The 19,232-nt window shown below is 33.3% G+C and overlaps 3 protein-coding genes across 4 annotated transcripts; 2 read left to right on the forward strand and 1 right to left on the reverse strand.

The window, feature by feature from the left end:
* Positions 1 to 934: 934 nt before the first annotated feature.
* On the reverse strand, positions 935 to 5,045 carry LOC18041352 (LL-diaminopimelate aminotransferase, chloroplastic). The gene is made up of 10 exons (XM_024184587.1): positions 4,595 to 5,045; positions 4,435 to 4,463; positions 4,255 to 4,322; positions 4,053 to 4,169; positions 3,802 to 3,864; positions 2,449 to 2,553; positions 2,294 to 2,344; positions 1,760 to 2,080; positions 1,467 to 1,673; positions 935 to 1,343 (listed from the first exon to the last, which is right to left on the reverse strand). The coding sequence occupies exons 1-10, from the start codon at positions 4,651 to 4,653 to the stop codon at positions 1,053 to 1,055; spliced, it is 1,311 nt and encodes a 436-aa protein (XP_024040355.1). The 5' UTR covers positions 4,654 to 5,045; the 3' UTR covers positions 935 to 1,052.
* Positions 5,046 to 7,801: 2,756 nt separating this feature from the next.
* Positions 7,802 to 10,960, forward strand: LOC18041353 (tRNA (carboxymethyluridine(34)-5-O)-methyltransferase). Of its 2 annotated transcripts, none has more exons than XM_006434000.2 (3): positions 7,802 to 7,993; positions 8,704 to 9,821; positions 10,545 to 10,960. In XM_006434000.2, exons 2-3 carry the CDS (start codon positions 8,725 to 8,727, stop codon positions 10,630 to 10,632), a joined length of 1,185 nt encoding a protein of 394 aa, XP_006434063.1. In that variant the 5' UTR covers positions 7,802 to 7,993; positions 8,704 to 8,724; the 3' UTR covers positions 10,633 to 10,960. The 2 variants fall into 2 exon arrangements, with proteins under 2 accessions (XP_006434063.1, XP_006434064.1); XM_006434001.2 differs by having other exon boundaries at positions 7,804 to 7,993; positions 8,834 to 9,821.
* A 5,291-nt stretch (positions 10,961 to 16,251) lies between these two features.
* Positions 16,252 to 18,090, forward strand: LOC18043099 (probable glycerol-3-phosphate acyltransferase 3). The gene is made up of 2 exons (XM_006434002.2): positions 16,252 to 16,953; positions 17,109 to 18,090. Exons 1-2 carry the CDS (start codon positions 16,252 to 16,254, stop codon positions 17,985 to 17,987), a joined length of 1,581 nt encoding a protein of 526 aa, XP_006434065.2. The 3' UTR covers positions 17,988 to 18,090.
* Positions 18,091 to 19,232: the final 1,142 nt, after the last annotated feature.

The raw sequence follows: 19,232 nt of genomic DNA on the forward strand, positions 1-19,232 counted from the left end.
AGAGGCAAGGCCACTTGAGCCGGATTTGGCTTTCATATCAATATTTTACAAACTAATTAAAGTAAGGAAGAGATAGGAAACAGTGAATCATTTTTTATAGCTAGAAGCACACTATATTTATCAAAAGCTAATTAACGTGAAATTTGATCTGATCATCGCTTATTATCACATCGATCTTCTTCTTTTCCAGCACAATCCACGGATGAAATGCGTCGTGGATGCATCTTCTTGCCCATCCATGAGAAACAGCTACTAGATTTTTTCTCAGCTAAATCAGTCTCTTCCAGCTTGGCTCCTTCTTCTTCCATTTTCTTCATTTTCTCCTTATGAGCTTTCCTTAACACATATGCCTCAGCAATATAGTACCCAGGAGTTGCCATGGCCCAATTAGTTCAATTTGAGTTAGAAACTTGGTTTGTGTCGATGATTCACTAACAGGGTTGATTTATAGCAGTTTGAACGTGATACGCAAGGAATTCATTGACTTACTAAAATAATCACAATGATACTTCGAACCGAACCCTATTAAACCTTTTGCTCACTTACAAATATTTTAGAAATGGACAAAATTGAAGTGGGGACATTCATAGTGGTCCTGGTTGGAATATTCTGTTAGCTTGATGACCAAGGCATCACTATTTGCCGCATGTGATTGAATTATTTTCTTTTTGACACATATCCCGATGGATTCAATTATATGCATTTTTTAAGAAAGAAACTTTTGCGAGGGAGATTCCACAAGGTAATGTTTTTGCATCATCTGTGTTGGACTACTGGAGATTTTCACCGGGTTTACTTTTTGAATAAACAATATATAAAATAAAAGATTACGGATACATTTATTCTATTTGGCCGCAATATCTCACAAAATTCTCAAATTAGGTAGTCATCTAAATCTTAATTTATAGTCTTTATTCATATAAGGTGACCAGAGCATAACTGATAGCATTCACCAGGGAGCTATTCTGGATTGAATGCATTAGAATTCTGAGGTGGGGAGATATACCAACGCATTGATTTGTCTCATGAAAACATTGAAGATATAAAATCGTCTACAAAAAATTTTTAAGCCGTCTACAAGCTTCTGATATGCATTCTCTGTGTCCGAATGCACTGACTCTGATATGTTCATTCCCACCAGGACCAAATCCGCTACCCGGAATAGTTAGTATGTGCGTCTTCTCAAGAATTTCAGCAAAAACATCCCAAGAACTCGACCCTGGAAATTGTACCCACACGTAAGGGGCATTCTTCCCTCCATAAACTTTCAATCCAAGTGATTGAAATGCATCGACAATTATCTTGGCATTTTCCTTGTAGTAGTCAATCACGGTCCTCAAGGCCTGAAACACAAATTTATGGCGAAAGGGAAGAGTAATTATCAGTTTAAATTCAGTTTCAGGAAGCTTCTAGTTACGTGCTACCATCATTGTTAATGTTCTTTTTGCAAAGAAGTAATGGGCTACCTGGAAGCCATCTGGTGAAAGGCACGCTAGGCCTCCAGCCTGAACAATATTTGATGCCCCATTGAAGCAGGTGCACACAATGCGGTTGAAATCCTTTATAACGGGGTATCCATTGGAGTAACGAAGCTCTTCAGGGACCACTGTCCAGCCAAGGCGGACCCCCGTGAACCCCGCAAACTTGGAAAAGGATGAAATTTCAATTGCAACCTATATCATATAAACGCCACGTTTAGTTTCATCAGGAATGAAAAAGATATTGCTCACCCTCACAAAATGATTCATTGGGGACAAACCTCTCTGGCTCCAGGAATTTCATAGATTGATCGTGGGCTTGGGTCTGTTATATAAGCAGCATAAGCAGAATCATATACTATGATTGATCCATTCGCCTTAGCAAACTCCACCAGTTTCTTCAATTGCTGCCATGTTGCAGCATGACCAGTTGGATTGTTCGGAGAACAAAAGAAAATTATATCTGTTCTCGAAGTAGTTGATAAGTCCGGAAAAAAGTTATTCTCAGGCCTGCAGTTCATGTACACAATATTCCTGTACTTCCCAGTTTCCTTTAGGAACTTGCCAGCTTGACCAACAATAACGCTAGTATCAATATATGCCTGTGCCGAGCAGTCCATTAACATATTGTCCAATAACCAAAAGTTATGATAAAGGACAGAAGTTCTTTAAAGTGTTAAGATATTAACCAATTTTAAACTATTCTAAAAAAGACAAAGATGTGATGATCTAAAACTCAAAATCGGTTAACATTAGGCCATGTCAATAGAGATATAATAATCTTCTTAATGGAGTTACTAAAAAGCTAATAGTACCGGAAAAGATGGGTCCTGCACAGCCACTGTTACATTGGATCCAAGAAGCATCTGTTAAGGGGAAGTACAATAGTCAGGATTTATAAGTGTTTAGCAATAAAGTAATCTACATTAAGGAAATGTAGAATATTTGAAACATAGACTATTTTTCCTACCTGTAGACGAGAAATGTCACTCTGTGCACCATCAGATATAAATATTTCGTCTCCTTCAATGCCCATATCTTTGTAAAACTTATCTGCAATTGCTGTTCTTAATGCCTACAAAAGGTGCCACAGAAATTTCAGTATCTCAATATAAATAGGATACAGCAAAAAGTAACCATGTATATAAATACACTTGGCAAGTCTTTTTGCAATATACATTCCAGTGGAAATTAATTTGTTTTGAAACAAAATTTATATTCACTCCTAGTAACATAAGGCCACCTAAATTCAGACTGGCAGCATCACTTGTAACTGTCCTGAACAAGGGACCACCAGTCAATGTTTGGGAAACAGGTTGAAAAAATATTTTTATAAATTTAAGTTCAGCACACAGGACAATTGAAAATATATATTGTATTTGAGGCAGTTGAGACAAATAAAAAAGATTCTATGAAAACTTAAAAAGTTCAAAAAAAAAATGTTAGAAGGAATTCATTATTCCTAACTAAGAGGATTTACAATCTCTTTGTAACAAGGAAGAATGACCCGAGTCCTCATGGTATATATTTTCTTGTGTGGGAAGTTATTGTTTGCATATCTTGGGGCTATTCAGGAGATGATGCATTATGCAATAACAATATTTCATTTGTAGTAAACAAGTTATCTGATAGCATTCATATATTTATATTCGTGATCTAACAGCTCTGTGACAGATATGGTGCTTTTTGTGAATAAATTTTATAGCCATGAACAGAAAATGTTGCTGTTGTTATTAATATTCCAATTACCAATATGCATTCAATGTTAGCTCCTGTTGGATTGCTTGATGACATAAACTGTTCCAAATTAGTCCATTAAATTCAATAAAGCTTCATGAAGATATTATGAGTTTAAGACATGTTGGGCATCTAACCGAAATCCAAAAGCAAGACAGATTTGATATCCCCACCGATGATAAGGACCATTCAATAAAATTCGGCGTCTAAAATATGCACACGGAAAATCAATTTTAAGTCCTCAATTTCTTGCATTTAAGATGTGATTTTGTAACTGTTTTGGAGTCTCATGAAGACATATTCTCAGAAAGTAATCAATCATATGAATAGGTTGATCATGACAAAAGGATGAAGATATATGTGTGTCAGATACGCCACCGAGATTGATTGATTCTTCAACTATTTCTTGCAGATAGTTTAGGTTAAAAGCTTCTTGTTGCTTTTTAAACGTTTATCAGGGTCTTGTGAAGGGTGGCTGGATTTTGGTGGTGTTGGCATTTCTTTTATCAACTACGAAGAGCGAATAATCGAAAAGACAATAAATAAACAGAGGAAATCAAAAGAAGCACCAAAAGTGCAACTGTACCATGTTGCCTTGCTCAGCTCCGTAACCTTTATAACCTTTAACCGTTGATAGAGCAAATGCATGCTGCAAACCAGATAATAAAATGTGATAATCATTAGCCAGGAAAAACAACAGAAAAGCAAAGCTATAGTATAATCTAGCCTTCAATCAAGCATGGAAAAACACCAAACCAGCGATATTCTGGTGATATTTTTAAGCAGTAATGCTAAAGAGTTTCAGTTTCATCTGAACAGAGATAATAAAAGAATTACCTCAGCCATAGCTGATGTTATGATATCTGGTATAGGCTGTGTTGTGTCTCCAATCCCAAGCCGTATCAACCTTGCATCTGGATGTTTTCGGATATGTTCAGATTCACGCATTGATATCTGGTTAAGAAACCAAGAAACAGTCAGCATGGGTTAAAAAGCAAGGAAATCATAACGACGCAGGTCGATCTTAGAATTTCCTGACCTCAGGAAACAAATATCCACTTTGCAGGCTCTCCATATTGACATTCCGCGATACTTCTGTGCAATGACCTGCGATCACATTGCATCAAAGATCATTTAGTCTAAGCTATAAAAGAAGTTTCATCACTCCATCCCTACGTTATATCGAAAAGTGGTGCGTTGCCATTTGCCATTAACATACCAAGTTTGCTTCCATTGTTGGACTTTGAACTGTAAGCAACCCAATAAACATAAACAGATATAGATAAGTACTTTAAATAAGACGGTATGAAAGAAACAGTAACGCTGACAGACAAATAACATTCAAGTAAAGATTATATATGTATCTACTTAAAAAGAACCTGAGCCAAGTTTGTTTGGGTTGTAACAGAAGTGCAGGTGGTACACTGCGTGATGACATTATTGTAAAATAATTCGAAATATATGGAGTCTAAGTATTGCTATTTGCAATCGACTGTTGTTGGAACACAACACAAGTCCCTAGGGAATTGTGCAACCTGGGGCCGTTTAAATAATGGGCGTCCATCAGAACTTTCTACGGTAGTTCCCAGAAAGAAACAAATGAGAAAACAAGCCGCTTACGACAGCCATCTCATTAACACACAAGTTCCCGTTTCCAGGTTACATAAATTCTATGCGCCGAAGATTGATTCCACACTAGCTCCCACCAAATGTGCACATTTTTCCAGTGGAAAAATTGCAACACGAATTATTCCTTGAACCTAACATTGTTTTGAGTTCCCTACGTACAGAAGTGCATGCATTAAAGGATATGCCTTTTTGCTTCAAATAGTGGAAAAGCAAAGCTAACTTTACAGTCTCAATTCCTAACGTGGCACTGGCCAGCGGCTGCTGAGAAAGAAATCCATAGTGAAAGGAACGGTTGCCTTCAGAGGAGTCGTGGAGCATTTGGGGTGGACCTGATCCACATACATGGTTTAATTAAGAATTTGGAGTAGGCGAGAGAATGACTATACCACTAATACTGTGTTTATTTGTTAAAATAATACTGTGTTTATTTATTAAAATAGAAGTGGTGAGTGTAGATTACTCTCATTTCAATATTTACTTACTCATTTAAGGAAAATAATGGGTTTCACTTATTTTTTAAATGAAAGGTGAGATTCCCATTCACATGGGGAGGTGGGGGTGGGAGCCTCTTCCTTTATTACCTTTATATTATTAAAAAAATAATAATATTATATTATTTAATAATGTTACACTTTTTAAAAAATAATAATATCATATTTATTTAAATAATATTATTATGTTGTTTAATAATATTACATTCATTAAATTATAATATTAAATTTATTAAATATAATATTCTTATATTTAGTTAAAAATAATAATTTACATTGCTTTTAAGTAAAAATTACCTAAAAATAGTATTATTATATTCATAGAGAATTAATAATATCACTATATACTATCTTTCTTTGAAAATATAATATTGTTATATTTATTTAATATTAATAATTAATAATAATAAATAGTTTATTATATAAAAATATTAATAATAATTATTATTAATTTATATAATTAAAATTAGCAATAAAAAAAATAATTTATTTTAGAATTATATTTTTTATTCACTTTGCAATTAAAATCTAAAATTCTTTAAATAAGAGTAAAATTATAATTTAAAATAATTTACTCTTAATCAAACACAAAATAACTATTAAAATAATATTTTAATTCATATTCTACACTCTCCTTCCGGTGTAAATAAATAATCAATTTTCACTCCCACTTCGTACTCCCAATTTTAAAATTCTCGGTCTTCATAATTTCTACTTTTATACGAGAAGTAAAGTCTGCGTGGAAGTTCGATGAAACGGGACTTTTTTGTGTTGATGAGCTACACAAGGTAACAAGGTGAGGTAAACGTACAAGAAATACCCTAACCCTTTGCGTTAGACGTTGGAAAAGTCAAAAAAAATCTGGTATTAATTTCCACAGAAAGAAAACATAACATGTCTTATGTCCGTAGTATCAAAGACAAAATCTAACATAAAGCTGAAAGGATCGTGAGAATGCCATTCTTTTATCATTGATATGACAAATTATTGAAATTGCATCCAAAGGAAAGAATACCCAATTAAGAAGGGATCTGGAGAAATCATGTTCTGATCAAACTAATTAATTATTGATTGGTTATTAATAAATAAAAAATAAAAAAAGTTAAATTTTACCTATACACTACCACTAAAAGACACATGACAGAAGATCTTTAAAAGATCAGTATAACTTAGATCAGAAGAGAATCCTCTTCCATTAAGAAGACCCATCATTTTTTTTTTGTTTCTTTCGATTTAACAAGGATAAAGATATTGTATTTTTTTATGGTTAATTTAATCTTTCTTCTGTTAAATAATTTAAATAACAATGCTCTTTTGAATATTCAATCACAATCTATTAAGATCAAACATATATTTGCAAATTAAAATCATCCACACGACATTAGGGAAGACAAATGAGAATCACCCAACAAAAGACTCATCATTTTAGTACTAATTTTAGATTTAGGTCACAAGGAACTAAATTATTTTAAACTTTAAATTGCATTCATTTTTATTTTTTATTTTTTATAAAATAACATATGATTAGTTAGGATCAGAAATTATTTTATCCGACCAGCTCTTTGCCTAGTCTTAGCGTTATATGAATTAATGCCAAACTCATGGTAGGCCATTTGGTAACCATTCCTGGTTGGACTTGGACCAACACCAGGAATTTATCAAACTTCGACAGTAATAGCAGACAACTCGGAAGTAAGAAAGAAATAAATATAAAGAAAATAACTCAGAATTACGAACGGATATTTTTCTGATGAATTACCTCTAAATCACTTTATTTTTATAAAAAAAATTCATATAGCTAACTAATCACCCACCGTTATTACCATTAGAAACTATAAAAGGATTTGAAGTAAGAAACTGTTTGGCCCTAGAATATGTGGTGCTCCTTTTAAGTATTATGAAAACTAGAAAATATAGATAAATAAATCGAAATAAAGGAAAAGAATATCAATTTGGGGATTTTAATCAGTTTTTTTTTTTTAAATTAATAATTTTTTATTGTTGCCAAAAAGACGAATTTACCCGGAGATGTCAATAGATTCTTGACTGTGACTGATAATCATTAACTAGTTAAGTTGATGCATAAAATGCAAAACATAGGTGCCGCCGCCACTGTGAATTCTTGGTGGCTACTTTTTCTCCCAAAAAGAAAAAAAAAAAAAAAAAAGCAAAAAGAAATAAGGTTATTTTATTTCTTCTGTTGAGCCCATTTTGTGATTTACTGATTTGTTCCTGACTCTTGTTTCATCTCTGACTCCCCCAGAGCAAATCTAAGAAACCCCCGAAATGGCGGGAAAAAAATAACGCCACATGATATAATTTATCTTTTTCTTAAGTAGAAAATATAATTAACCAATGGAAATAATTAACAAATTTATCTTTTTATTTTTAAGCTGATTTTAAAAAAGAGAAAAGAAAAGAAAAGAAAATTGTTTTGACAAAAATAGAAAATATGTTAATCACTAATCAGAGGAGAGCTCATATTGATTATCATAAGCTGGTCCTCATGTAATCAGTTCTCTATAACCGAATATTCGTCCAATCGTCCTCTCTAGTTCTCTACTCCTAAAACCCTGATTCAATTCAATCGCTTATCTCCGTACAGTACACCTTCTGTTGTAACCCTAAGCCTAATCGCTGAGATGTGAACTGAATCAGGTAAAACTCTTACCATGTTTATTAATGTATGCGTTGTTGCTTTTGAGAATTCAAAACCCTAGATTTGGTTAATGGCAATCCCTTGATTTAAAAAAAAAAAAAAAAATCTCTGGCTTAGAAGTGAATTGTTTTGCTACTTGTTAGCGACAAGCTAAAGTAAGCAGGAACTTTGTATTGGTTTTGTTGTGCCTGGATAGAGTGAATAATAGAGGAAATAGCAGACACTATTGATCTGAAATGAAGGTGTACTCGTGTTCTTAATTTTGCTTTAATTTCCTAAGCCAAGGCCTAAATACTATGATGTCATATTTTGTTGTAGCATACAATGTGGAGATTAACTGAAAGTTGATTGAAACAGTTTGACTGCTTGATTATGAAGTATGGGAAGTTAGCCACATTTTGATGTGTTTATGCTAAATTATGAAAATGAAGGAAAATGGGGAACTTATTTTCTTTACTTAGGTAATGAAACCAATGGATTTGCTCAGGCAGAAATAGCATGTGGTGGTTTTTGTGTCTTCTAATTGATTTGCTATCACTAATAATTGCCGATTCATACATTTGATTTGTATCATATAAAGTGAAAGCCATATTCAGGAGGTAACAATCATCTTCTATCGTTGAAACAGTTTATTATATGTTCTAAATTGAATTTCTAGGAAGTTCTGTTAGTGAGAAATTCTTTATTTATTATCTTTTATCGTCTGCAGTGCCACGCCTGAGTTGGTTCTATGCTTCAAGCTGCTGTTTTTGATGTTCTAAGGGCAACTAGATGCTTTCATAAATTTTGGGAGCCATTCTCTGTACCCATTACCTGTGGTAATTGTGTTTTTCATCCAGGAATTTCTGGAACTATGAGAGAAGTTAAAGTAAAAGGTGCTTCTGATTTTTGTACCCTTGGAGCTGATGGAGAATCTAGCATTCATTCTGTATCTACAGGGGAGGACCAGCGATGCTCATCCTCAAGCATAAAATCTACTCCTGAATTAGAAAAGAAGTATGTCCATCGTGTTTATGATGCCATAGCTCCCCATTTCAGTTCCACTCGTTTCGCTAAGTGGCCAAAAGTTGCCACTTTTTTGAATTCTTTGCCTTCAGGGTCTCTTGTCTTGGATGCAGGTTGTGGAAATGGGAAGTATTTGGGTTTAAATCCGGATTGCTTCTTCATCGGTTGTGATATTAGTCCTTCCTTAATTAAAATTTGTGCGGACAGGGGGCATGAAGTTTTGGTTGCAGATGCTGTAAATCTCCCCTACAGATCTGATTTTGGCGATGCAGCCATCTCTATAGCCGTATTACATCATCTGAGCACTGAAAGCAGGAGAAAGAAAGCAATTGAAGAATTAGTTAGGGTTGTCAAAAAGGGTAGCTTAGTTCTAATAACAGTCTGGGCAGTGGAACAAGAGGATAAATCATTAGTTACCAAATGGACTCCTCTTACTCAAAAGTATGTGGAAGAGTGGATAGGACCTGGGAGTCCTCGAGTTCGTAGCCCTTCAGCTCGAACGTTAGAAAGCATCCCAGAAACCGAGGATAATGGTTCTGAAGAGCAAGGAAAAGACCCAAAGCAGAGTGTACCTGATAAGTTGTGGGAATCTATAAGTTTAACCTCTCAAAGTGAAGATGATTCAGTGATTTCTCAAGATGTGAAAATTATCACGAATCAACAGGAATATTTTGTCCCTTGGCACTTACCTTACCACCGTGCTGAAGTCAGTGGTGCATCTGCTTGTGCTCTTGCAAATGGCCTAGCAAAGAAAGATGACAAAAAGGGTGCTGTAGTGTACAACCGATATTACCATGTCTTCTGTGACGGTGAGCTTGAAAGGTATGCATTATTATCTTTTGCAAATCTTGATGTTTGAACCCAATTATTGCATCGTTGCTTTTCTTCTATTGTTTGGTCTTTTGGTGATTGGACTACATAAGCAACTTTGCCGGATTTGGATAAAAAAATGCTTATAGCAATCCATCCTGTTCATTCTTCTTGTTTGATTTCTTTCCCTTTTTTCTTTTGTATGTTAATTATTTCACAAATATAAACGAAACTTTGCTGACTTTGGTGTGAGCGGGATTCAAACTCCTTACCTATTGTACCTTCCCAAGAATATTATGTTCAATCACCATAAAGTATTTTGTTATTGTGGTGGTGAAAGACAACAGACTCTTCTGCAATAGAGTTGCTATCTTTGGCAAGTTTTGAACCTGGGATTGAATTTTAGGAGGGAATAAAATTTAGATGATTTCTCCATAACACTGTGTTTAACCCATATGAATGTGCTAGGTATAGAGTTTTTAAGCATCAGTTTTTTAAATTTATTACCTAAAAGGAGCAACAAATGAGTTAACCTGTCTTTGTTGTTGAAGTTAAAACCTATAATATTTTATGCTATAAAATAGGGAGGTCATTTCTGTCCACTCAAGGTCCTTTCTTCATGTTTGCAAATTTTGCTTACTACCACAACTATTTCCCTTTTTTGTCTGTTTATATGAAATCATTTATTTAACTATTACTTCTCCACACTCATTCCGTATTCATCCTTTTCTGCAGATTGGCATCTGATATCGACAATGCAGTAGTAGTTGATCGATTTTTTGACAAATCAAATTGGTGCATTGTTCTTCAGAGAACTTCGTGACAAATCAATCTTGTGTTACAGCTGACCAACATTCCAATTGAAGCTCCTATGGACGACAATTTATAGTTGTTGTCTTGGAAGCAAGCTATGCAGACTTTCTTGAAGATGCGCATTGTAGCAGTGGAAAGAGAATATACCAAGGACTTAATCATTGCACTTGTAGTAGCGATACATTTCTGTATTATTTGAAATATGTGAAGAAAGTTTTGCATTTCTTTCTGTACCTGGGTTTCAGGTGAAAAGGGAATATTATCTTAATCTTTATCTGAATATCTTCTGTTCTAACCAGTTTTTTTGGAAATTTTATGGAGGAATTTTGTTTGTGCAATCATTTATTTGAAGAGTATCTACCTTCTCTCAAGATTTGATGAACTTAATATCTACCGGTTCAGGTAAACGTCTTATAATGGGCTTTCCCACCACATCATTTTAAGTCTAATATTTTATGGGACAACTGTATTTCCAGAGGGAGGCTGAGTGTTGGTGCGACAGCTTAATAAAAGTTTTATTATGTGGTAAAGCAGTGGGTATTTGAGTGAGATTCACTAATTTTAATGTTTAAAAAATTACTGGTCTTACAATAGAATTTATTAGTTTGTCATATGCAAAGTCTGATTAGACCATCCCATCAACTCAATATGTTGAGCTGGAAGTAGTGGGACAATCTCACACATTTTTTTCCCCTTCCAAATGAGATGAAACATTACCATTGCAATAACACATGCACACATCTCATGCCCTGTCAAAGGTGGCATGACAACGAGTCGGGTATTATGCAAGGACACCAATGCCCGCACTCAAACGTGCTTTTGATAGAGGTTATTTTCACCATTGATCCTTATTTATTGTGAACTTGAATGCGTACAGCCAGAGATTCCCTAATAAAAATTAAAGATATTTGTCAACTTCCCCTATCCCTTATAATGCATCCCCTTTTATTTTTCAACATTTGCATATATTTAAAAATAATAATACCTTAACTATTTAGCTCTAAATGAACATGCAACACCTTGTTTTAAAATATTTTTAAAAATTTATTTTTAATTTTAGGTAAATATCTATTATAATTTAATGATTGTTAAGTTTAATTATAATAAATGTATTACTAAATATTTGGACTGAATGCAAAAATCTCCACTTTGACTTTTTTTTTTCCCATCCTTCACTTCTTTCAATTGACTTTAATTTGAATATTATTCTATTATCATTTGTTTTCGATCATGACAAGATTTTAGATGGTCTACTGAATTTCTAGTCCATTAAATAATTAAAATCTCTAAGTAAATATTTAGGACAATATCATAATAAATGGTCGTTCCAACTTCCAATTATTAAGCTCCTGAGTGCTAATGTTTACGTTTTAGGGTTATAATTTTTTATTTTAATTTTTTTTATTTAAGTATTAATTTTAACTTTTAAAACATTAAAAAAGATAAATAGTCAATTAGCCGAATGTATTTAATAAGCGGGTACAAGTATTAGTATTTATAACCAAATACGCACCACCCAATCAAGAGGTATAAAAAGTTACAAATATTTATACCTAATCTACTAAAGATTAAGAGTAAAATTAGACCAGATACCCGTAATGTTATGGACCCCTACGAGCTTGAAGCTTCTGTACCACAGGTCTTTTTACATCCCTAGTCTAACCCTATAAAATTTCACTTATACCCTTTAATTTTTTTCAAATTTTCATAAAATAATAGAATTTGTATTTTATTTTTAAATATATCCCCAATTCAACTTTTTTTTTTAATAATTTTTTGTTTTTTAATTAGAGTTAGAGACATATTTTATAAATGATTCAGTTATTTGTTTATTGAGTAAATTGAAATCATTAGGAGGTTAAAATGTTGGTACTATTTTAACTTCTTATAAAAAAAAGTTATGGTTTGGTCTAATTGGAAAAAAAAAAGTCAATTATATTAAAAGAATTCAGTAGGAGGAACTTTACAAAAGAGAATTCTTTACTTTAGTTAAAGCAATAATGCTAAAAATATAATATTTGAGTCATAACTTGAGTCTCAATACTATATTATATGTTAATCATAAATATAAAATTTCTTATTACTCTATTCCACTATCCAATCAATGAATAACACATTAGTTGAGGCTTAAATATTAGGATCCCTAACATTACTCTAACAATGATATAGTAACAATTAACAACATTTTCATAATTTCATAGTTTATTTCCTTCACTTCATCCTTGTTCTTTTTCTTTTCATTAAATCAAATTATTTAAATAACATTCTCCATCACTAAAATAAAAAAGAATTTCATAAACAATTTTAATAATTTATAATATGAGCTTGTTTATTGTATTGTTGTTATATTTTTTATTAAATATACATATTTTAAGCGCTTTAATGTGGTGTTGCTTAATATATGTGTTTTCTAACCCCCTCCCCCTTACATGAAACGAGATTCACATTAATATGTATCATAAATTTATAAACTAATCTGGAGTGAAAAAAAGTCTTGGGTTCACCCCTGTGCTCAGTCATTTACTAGGGCTACCAGCAGCAGATGCAATTCCATTGCATATATATGGGTCATGCCCTCTTTTTCTTTTTTAATCAATATACGCTAACGTGAGGTGGGCAGTGTAAACCAATTAATGTTTAAATCCTCTATTTTTATTTTTTTTTATCAAAACTTACATTTGAGTAGCCGGCAAACAAAAATTGTGTGAGAATCATACGGCAGCAAGGCCACATGGTTCTTGGCTTCAATTGTAATTAATCGATTATCAGGTGCATAAATGCGACGCATACAACCCTGATCCACATGGAAATGTCACGGCCACTAAATACAATATGATTGCTGGCTGCCATAACTTTATTACAGAACCGCTCCTTGTACTTTCCTAATTTATCTGTACCGATCCGGATACCTAGTGAGTTGGTGACTGATGTGTGCTTATCATCATCAATTCGAATAATGGAGTAGCAAGCAACGGGAGAGAGAGAGGCGTGGCTCATTGGCATTAGCTATCCATCCATCACCATTTTGAACGATTATGATGATGTTACACTCGACTTCGATCGCTGTGACAGCCTGCAGGCCCAGCTAGATCCTCTTTTGATGGTCGTGGACTCTCGTTATTACTCAAATTTATTTATTATCGGTTGGAGGGTGCATAGAAATTAATGTTTTCACCTACCCTGTGCCTGCCTCTCAACTGATCAATCTGAGAAATTATCTTGTTAACCAGGAGAGGAGACATTTACAGATGATGATACAACACATAGTCATGCAGTGGGCGAATCATGCAATTACGTACCTTGGCGATATTTGAATTATTTAAACCCATTGGTTCTGATTAACTAACTTTATATTTGAATTAATTACAATCGTGAAATTGACGTGCTTCTAACACTGAATGGGATTGGGATTTTGCTTTACATATTTAATTAAAAGAATGGATTGAGGTGACTGAGTACCCAGTAGTGAAGGCAACGCGAACACATGTTGCTTTCTCATTTACTCCCGTCGACATCGGCATCCGTATTCTATTTAAGAGCTAAGGGGTCCAGCAACTTTGCGACGTGGGAAGTTGCTCAACCGCACGCACATATGTGTTTAATTGGTTATTAACACTTCTTCAGCTCTTAGGGTTTGATGCAAAATCATTATGGCAAAGAGTTTTAAAAATTTTCACGTAAGTCCAGATTGTATTAAATCTCCCACACACTTATTTTGCAAAATCATTATGAGAATACACAATTCTCCCACTAAACCAAAGACGTCTTGATCTCTGACTGTTAAACATATGGCCAGTGAGTAAAGTGAAAAATTGAAAACACACAGGACTTCTATGTTGACACTTGACCTGTGAACCGCTAATTTATTGTGAATGTTACGGCAAGCAATGGGGTACAAAAGTAGAGGTTTATTGCACCTGGGCCAACATTATTGTTTTGCCCCTTACACCTTGAAGAGCATTTTTTTTTTTTTATTTCTATCTCTACCTTCTTCCTAAGGATATAGATAACTTCCATTCCTCGGCCACAGCCGCACAGTTTACGAATAAAGGTTGTGTTTTTTATTTTTATTTTTTAAAGATGTTTTTACTCAAAAATATCAATGTCCACAAGTGAGCCAAAATAAAAGTTGAGGAAAATATCCACCGTTCATCCGTTTTTTTTAATTTTTTCAAAAATATACAATTCTTTTTTTTTCTGGAATCCACCTAAAGTTATATTTTGTTTCACTTTTCTACTTCCGTTTGGAATCCGTTAAGAAAACTAATAGAAACTTAAAAAAACATCATTTTACACCTAAAACGAAAATTACAATTTCACCCTAAAAATGCCAAAAATAATCAGATTTAATGATGAATATCATTATTGGTACGTTAATGAAGTACAAAAAAATCTTAAATATTAGAGATTATAACTCAATGAATAATAAAACTTTACTTATCTTAAATTCAATTGATGGTTTGCAAGATTGAGCTATTTTTAATACTACTGTTATAATTTAGCATTCTAATTACAGACATATTAAAAAAAAACCCTGCATTTGATGGTTGTGGAATTAATTTCTTTATTGACCGATGGAGAAAATAATTAGATTTAATCTGATTATTTTTGGCAATTTTTAGGGTGAAATTGTAATTTTCATTTTGAGGGGGGTAAAATGGTCATTTTTTTAAGTTTCCGTTAGTTTTTTTAACGGATTCCAAACGGAAGTGGAAAAATGAAATAAAATGTAACTCTAGGTGGATTCCAGCAAAAAAAAAAAAGGAATTGATTATTTTTGAAAAAGTTGAAAAAAACGGGTGGACAGTGGATATTTTCCCTAAAAATTATTAAAATTGTCATTTTAAGAAGGGATAAGCTGCCTTGTGTGCCTCTATTTTTGGCAATAAATTAAAAAGATAAACATCAAACACTCGACATCGTCTATTAATTAAATGGATCCGCTTATGTTGCCACTGTTGTTACAACATCGTCTATTAATTAAATTATATACTTGGACAAAATTTCAAAAAGAGCCTAAAATAACCAAGAGACAAAAGCTAAAAAAAGTATTGATATTGATGCTCTTTCTTTTTTTTTTTTAACTTTTTAATTATCTACTTCTATGAATTAGAGTTTGCACAAATGGAGGGATCAACATGAAGCTTGGTTTTAATAAGAGTCCAACATCAATATTAAGGGTAAATAATATTTTATATAATTTAACTCAATCTTACGACATTATTCATTCATTGAATAGTAAATTTTTAAAACTCGGCAAATTACTTATTTATCTGTCCATCCGGTGAACAGATATTAGATGATGTGAAATTAAATCTCTTCGGATATTGCTTAAAAATTTGTGGTATTACTCTTTCCGATTTAAGTGCCGTCTTACATATGATTAAACAAGAAAAATAGTAAAATGGTGCAAATTTTACACGCACACACGCGGAGAGAAGAGACACCACCTTTGCTATTTAAAGGGCATTTTGAGTGGTTCCTAGTCTAATTTGGCATGATTTTGTAACATTTTGGGACGTCACGTATTCACATAATTTAGGAGTAAATTTTGTATGCAGCATTTACGGGCTGCGAATCCCACTTATATAAAGCTCCTTGATCGTGCCACATTACAAGTGAACTAAATATGGCTGGCAAGCAGTTTCTAGTACGTAAAGCTCTTTCTTTCTTTTCCAAATTTCAACTTAAAAGACAAGCAAACCCATCTTCTTTTCAATTTAGGCACAAAGGTAGCCATGCAACACACTCAGAGTTCCACAAACTCGCCTCCCTTCTACAAAAGCCACAAGAGCTTTCAAACAAAACGTTGGTTTTTCACTTAGAGAGTGCATTGTTAAGATCATCCTCACTGTTTCCATACTTCATGCTAGTGGCCTTCGAAGCGGGCGGGCTGTTGAGGGCTTTCATTTTGTTTCTCTTGTACCCTTTGGTTTGTCTTGTTGGAGAAGAGCAAGGCATCAACGTTATGGTCTTTGTAAGCTTTGCGGGGATCAAAAGGAAGAAGTTCATGGTTGGAAGTTCTGTTTTGCCCAAGTACTTTCTAGAAGATGTTGGAGATGAAGGCTTCGATGCTGTGATGAAAGCTAAAAGAAAAATAGCAGTGAGTGACATGCCAAGAATCATGATTGAATGTTTTTTAAAAGATTATTTACGAGTTGATGCAGTTGAAGGAAGGGAGTTGAAGACAGTTTGTGGATATTTTGTTGGTTTAATGGAAGGGAAAAACGCAAATGGGGTTATTTTAAATGAGCTTAGAGTGGGTTCTCATGTTATTGGCATAGGATCTTTCAATAAGTCCACTGACGACCAACTCTTTTCGTACTGCAAGGTAGTCCAAAAGTGTGTGTGTGTGTGTACATATACATATATATTTTCTCTTTTTAATATCATTTTTTTAAAGTAATGTACAATTTTGTCCCACTTATAATTTGTCTTTGAACAACAATTATTTAAATAAATCTGGATACAATTTGACAATAACAGGAGATTTACTGGGTGAGTAAAGCAGAGAAATGGAATTGGAAAAGCCTTCCAAGGGAGAAATACCCAAAGCCATTGATCTTTCATGATGGAAGATTGGCTTTCAGGCCAACTTTAGTCGCCACACTAATCATGTTCATGTGGTTACCACTTGGAGTTTTGGTCTTCTTGATCAGATTTATCTGTGGCGTGTTCTTACCTCTCAATATTTCTGCAATTGTAAGCGCCTCAACTGGGTTAAGTACCACTGTATCGAGAGCAAAGCGCTTGAGTTGGATTGCTTCAAACAAGAATGACAAGAAAGAGAGCGGCGTGCTTTACGTTTGCAACCACAGAACTCTGCTTGATCCGATCTTTGTTGCAATTGCGTTAATGAAACCTCTGGCGGCAGTCACCTACAGTGTGAGTAGATTTAGCGAGGTGACCTCTCCGATCAAGGTTGTCCGGCTTACGAGAGACCATGAGAGAGACAGGAAAGTGATGGAGCAACAACTGAGCCAGGGTGACCTTGTGGTTTGCCCTGAAGGAACCACTTGTAGGGAACCGTATCTGCTGAGGTTCAGTCCTCTATTTGCCGAGATGACTGGCGATATAGTTCCTGTGGCTGTAGATCTGCAGGTTAGCATGTTCTACGGAACCACAGCTAGCGGATGCAAATGTTTAGACTCCATATTTAACTTGCTGAACCCATTTGTAATCTACTCTGTGAAGATTCTTGAGAAGCTACCTAGTTCGCAGACATGCATTGCTGGTGGGAAATCAAGGACGGAAGTTGCCAATCACGTGCAGAACCAGATTGCCAAAGCTCTCGGCTTTGAGTGCACAACTCTTACAAGAAAAGACAAATACATGATCTTGGCAGGCAACGATGGAATAATATAGGATTATGGTGGACTGCAACCAACGGTTTGCTGCACAGAACTCTGCAGTGCGGAAGCATATCAGCGTCTACTTGAACTGATTTGAAAGATAAAAAGCGAGGCCTTAAATGTAGTTTAGCACCTATGGTGGTTTGTGATTGTACAGTTTCATGTCAAAGGCACAAAAAACACGTCCAAGCCAGGTGCTCAGATCACGAAGCTTGGACGTGTTTTTTGGGGTGGGAGTGTATTTCTTGTCTATTAATTACCATTTAACATATATTGTTAGTAGTTTGTGCAAATTGAAAGAGTTAAATAAACAGCCGACATAGTACGGGGTAAACCATGTAAAATTTTTTGGGTACATTGAAATACTATTCTTATACTAATCTATATTTAATTATTATTTTCTATTGCATTGTAATGTATTAAAAAAATAGTTAATATAATGAAACATGCATAAAATAAACCCATTGTAAGTTGTATTGCATTAAAATATTATTTATATTTTAAATATAACAATTTAACTTTTATTACTTAATAAATTATTAATTTATATTTAAATGATAATATTATAAGACTAAATATTTAATAAATAAATGATAATAAATTATTTTACTTTCATTACATAAAATCATTTTAATTATTTAACTTGAAATATGTAAAAAAATATTTTAATTATATTTAATCATTTATTATTTACTAAAATGCTAAATTTGAAAATAAATTTATAATGTAATATTATATTTTTATAATATAATATATATAATTATCTAGTATTATGATTTTACAATATAATATTAAATTATACTATATAGTAATAACTACTATATAGAAATAAATTAAACTATAATACAATATTATTATTAATATAGCATAATATTTTAAAATTTTATTATTTAATACGCATATTATTAAATCAATTATTATTATTATTATTTTTAATAAATCTGGAAATATATTAAAAATAAAAAAAAACAGGAAGAGATACAAAGTTCTCATGAATAAGAGATTAAACTATAAAACGATACTTAGAATAGCCCCAAGCATCGTCAAATAAATTTTTTCTAATAGTCATTGGTGGTTCATCCCACCAAATATACATGGAACAAAATAAACTCAAGTTAGCCAAGCAATCCATTACAGAATTTCCTTCTCGAAAAATATGGGAGCATCTAAAAACCATATTTTTAATCAAACTACGACAATTAATCCATCTATTACGGATGCACCATGGAGGAGCAAATCTATGATTTTGGAGACAAGA

Source organism: Citrus clementina, unplaced genomic scaffold (genome assembly GCF_000493195.1).
Source record: "Citrus clementina cultivar Clemenules unplaced genomic scaffold, Citrus_clementina_v1.0 scaffold_5, whole genome shotgun sequence".
NCBI lineage: Eukaryota > Viridiplantae > Streptophyta > Magnoliopsida > Sapindales > Rutaceae > Citrus > Citrus x clementina.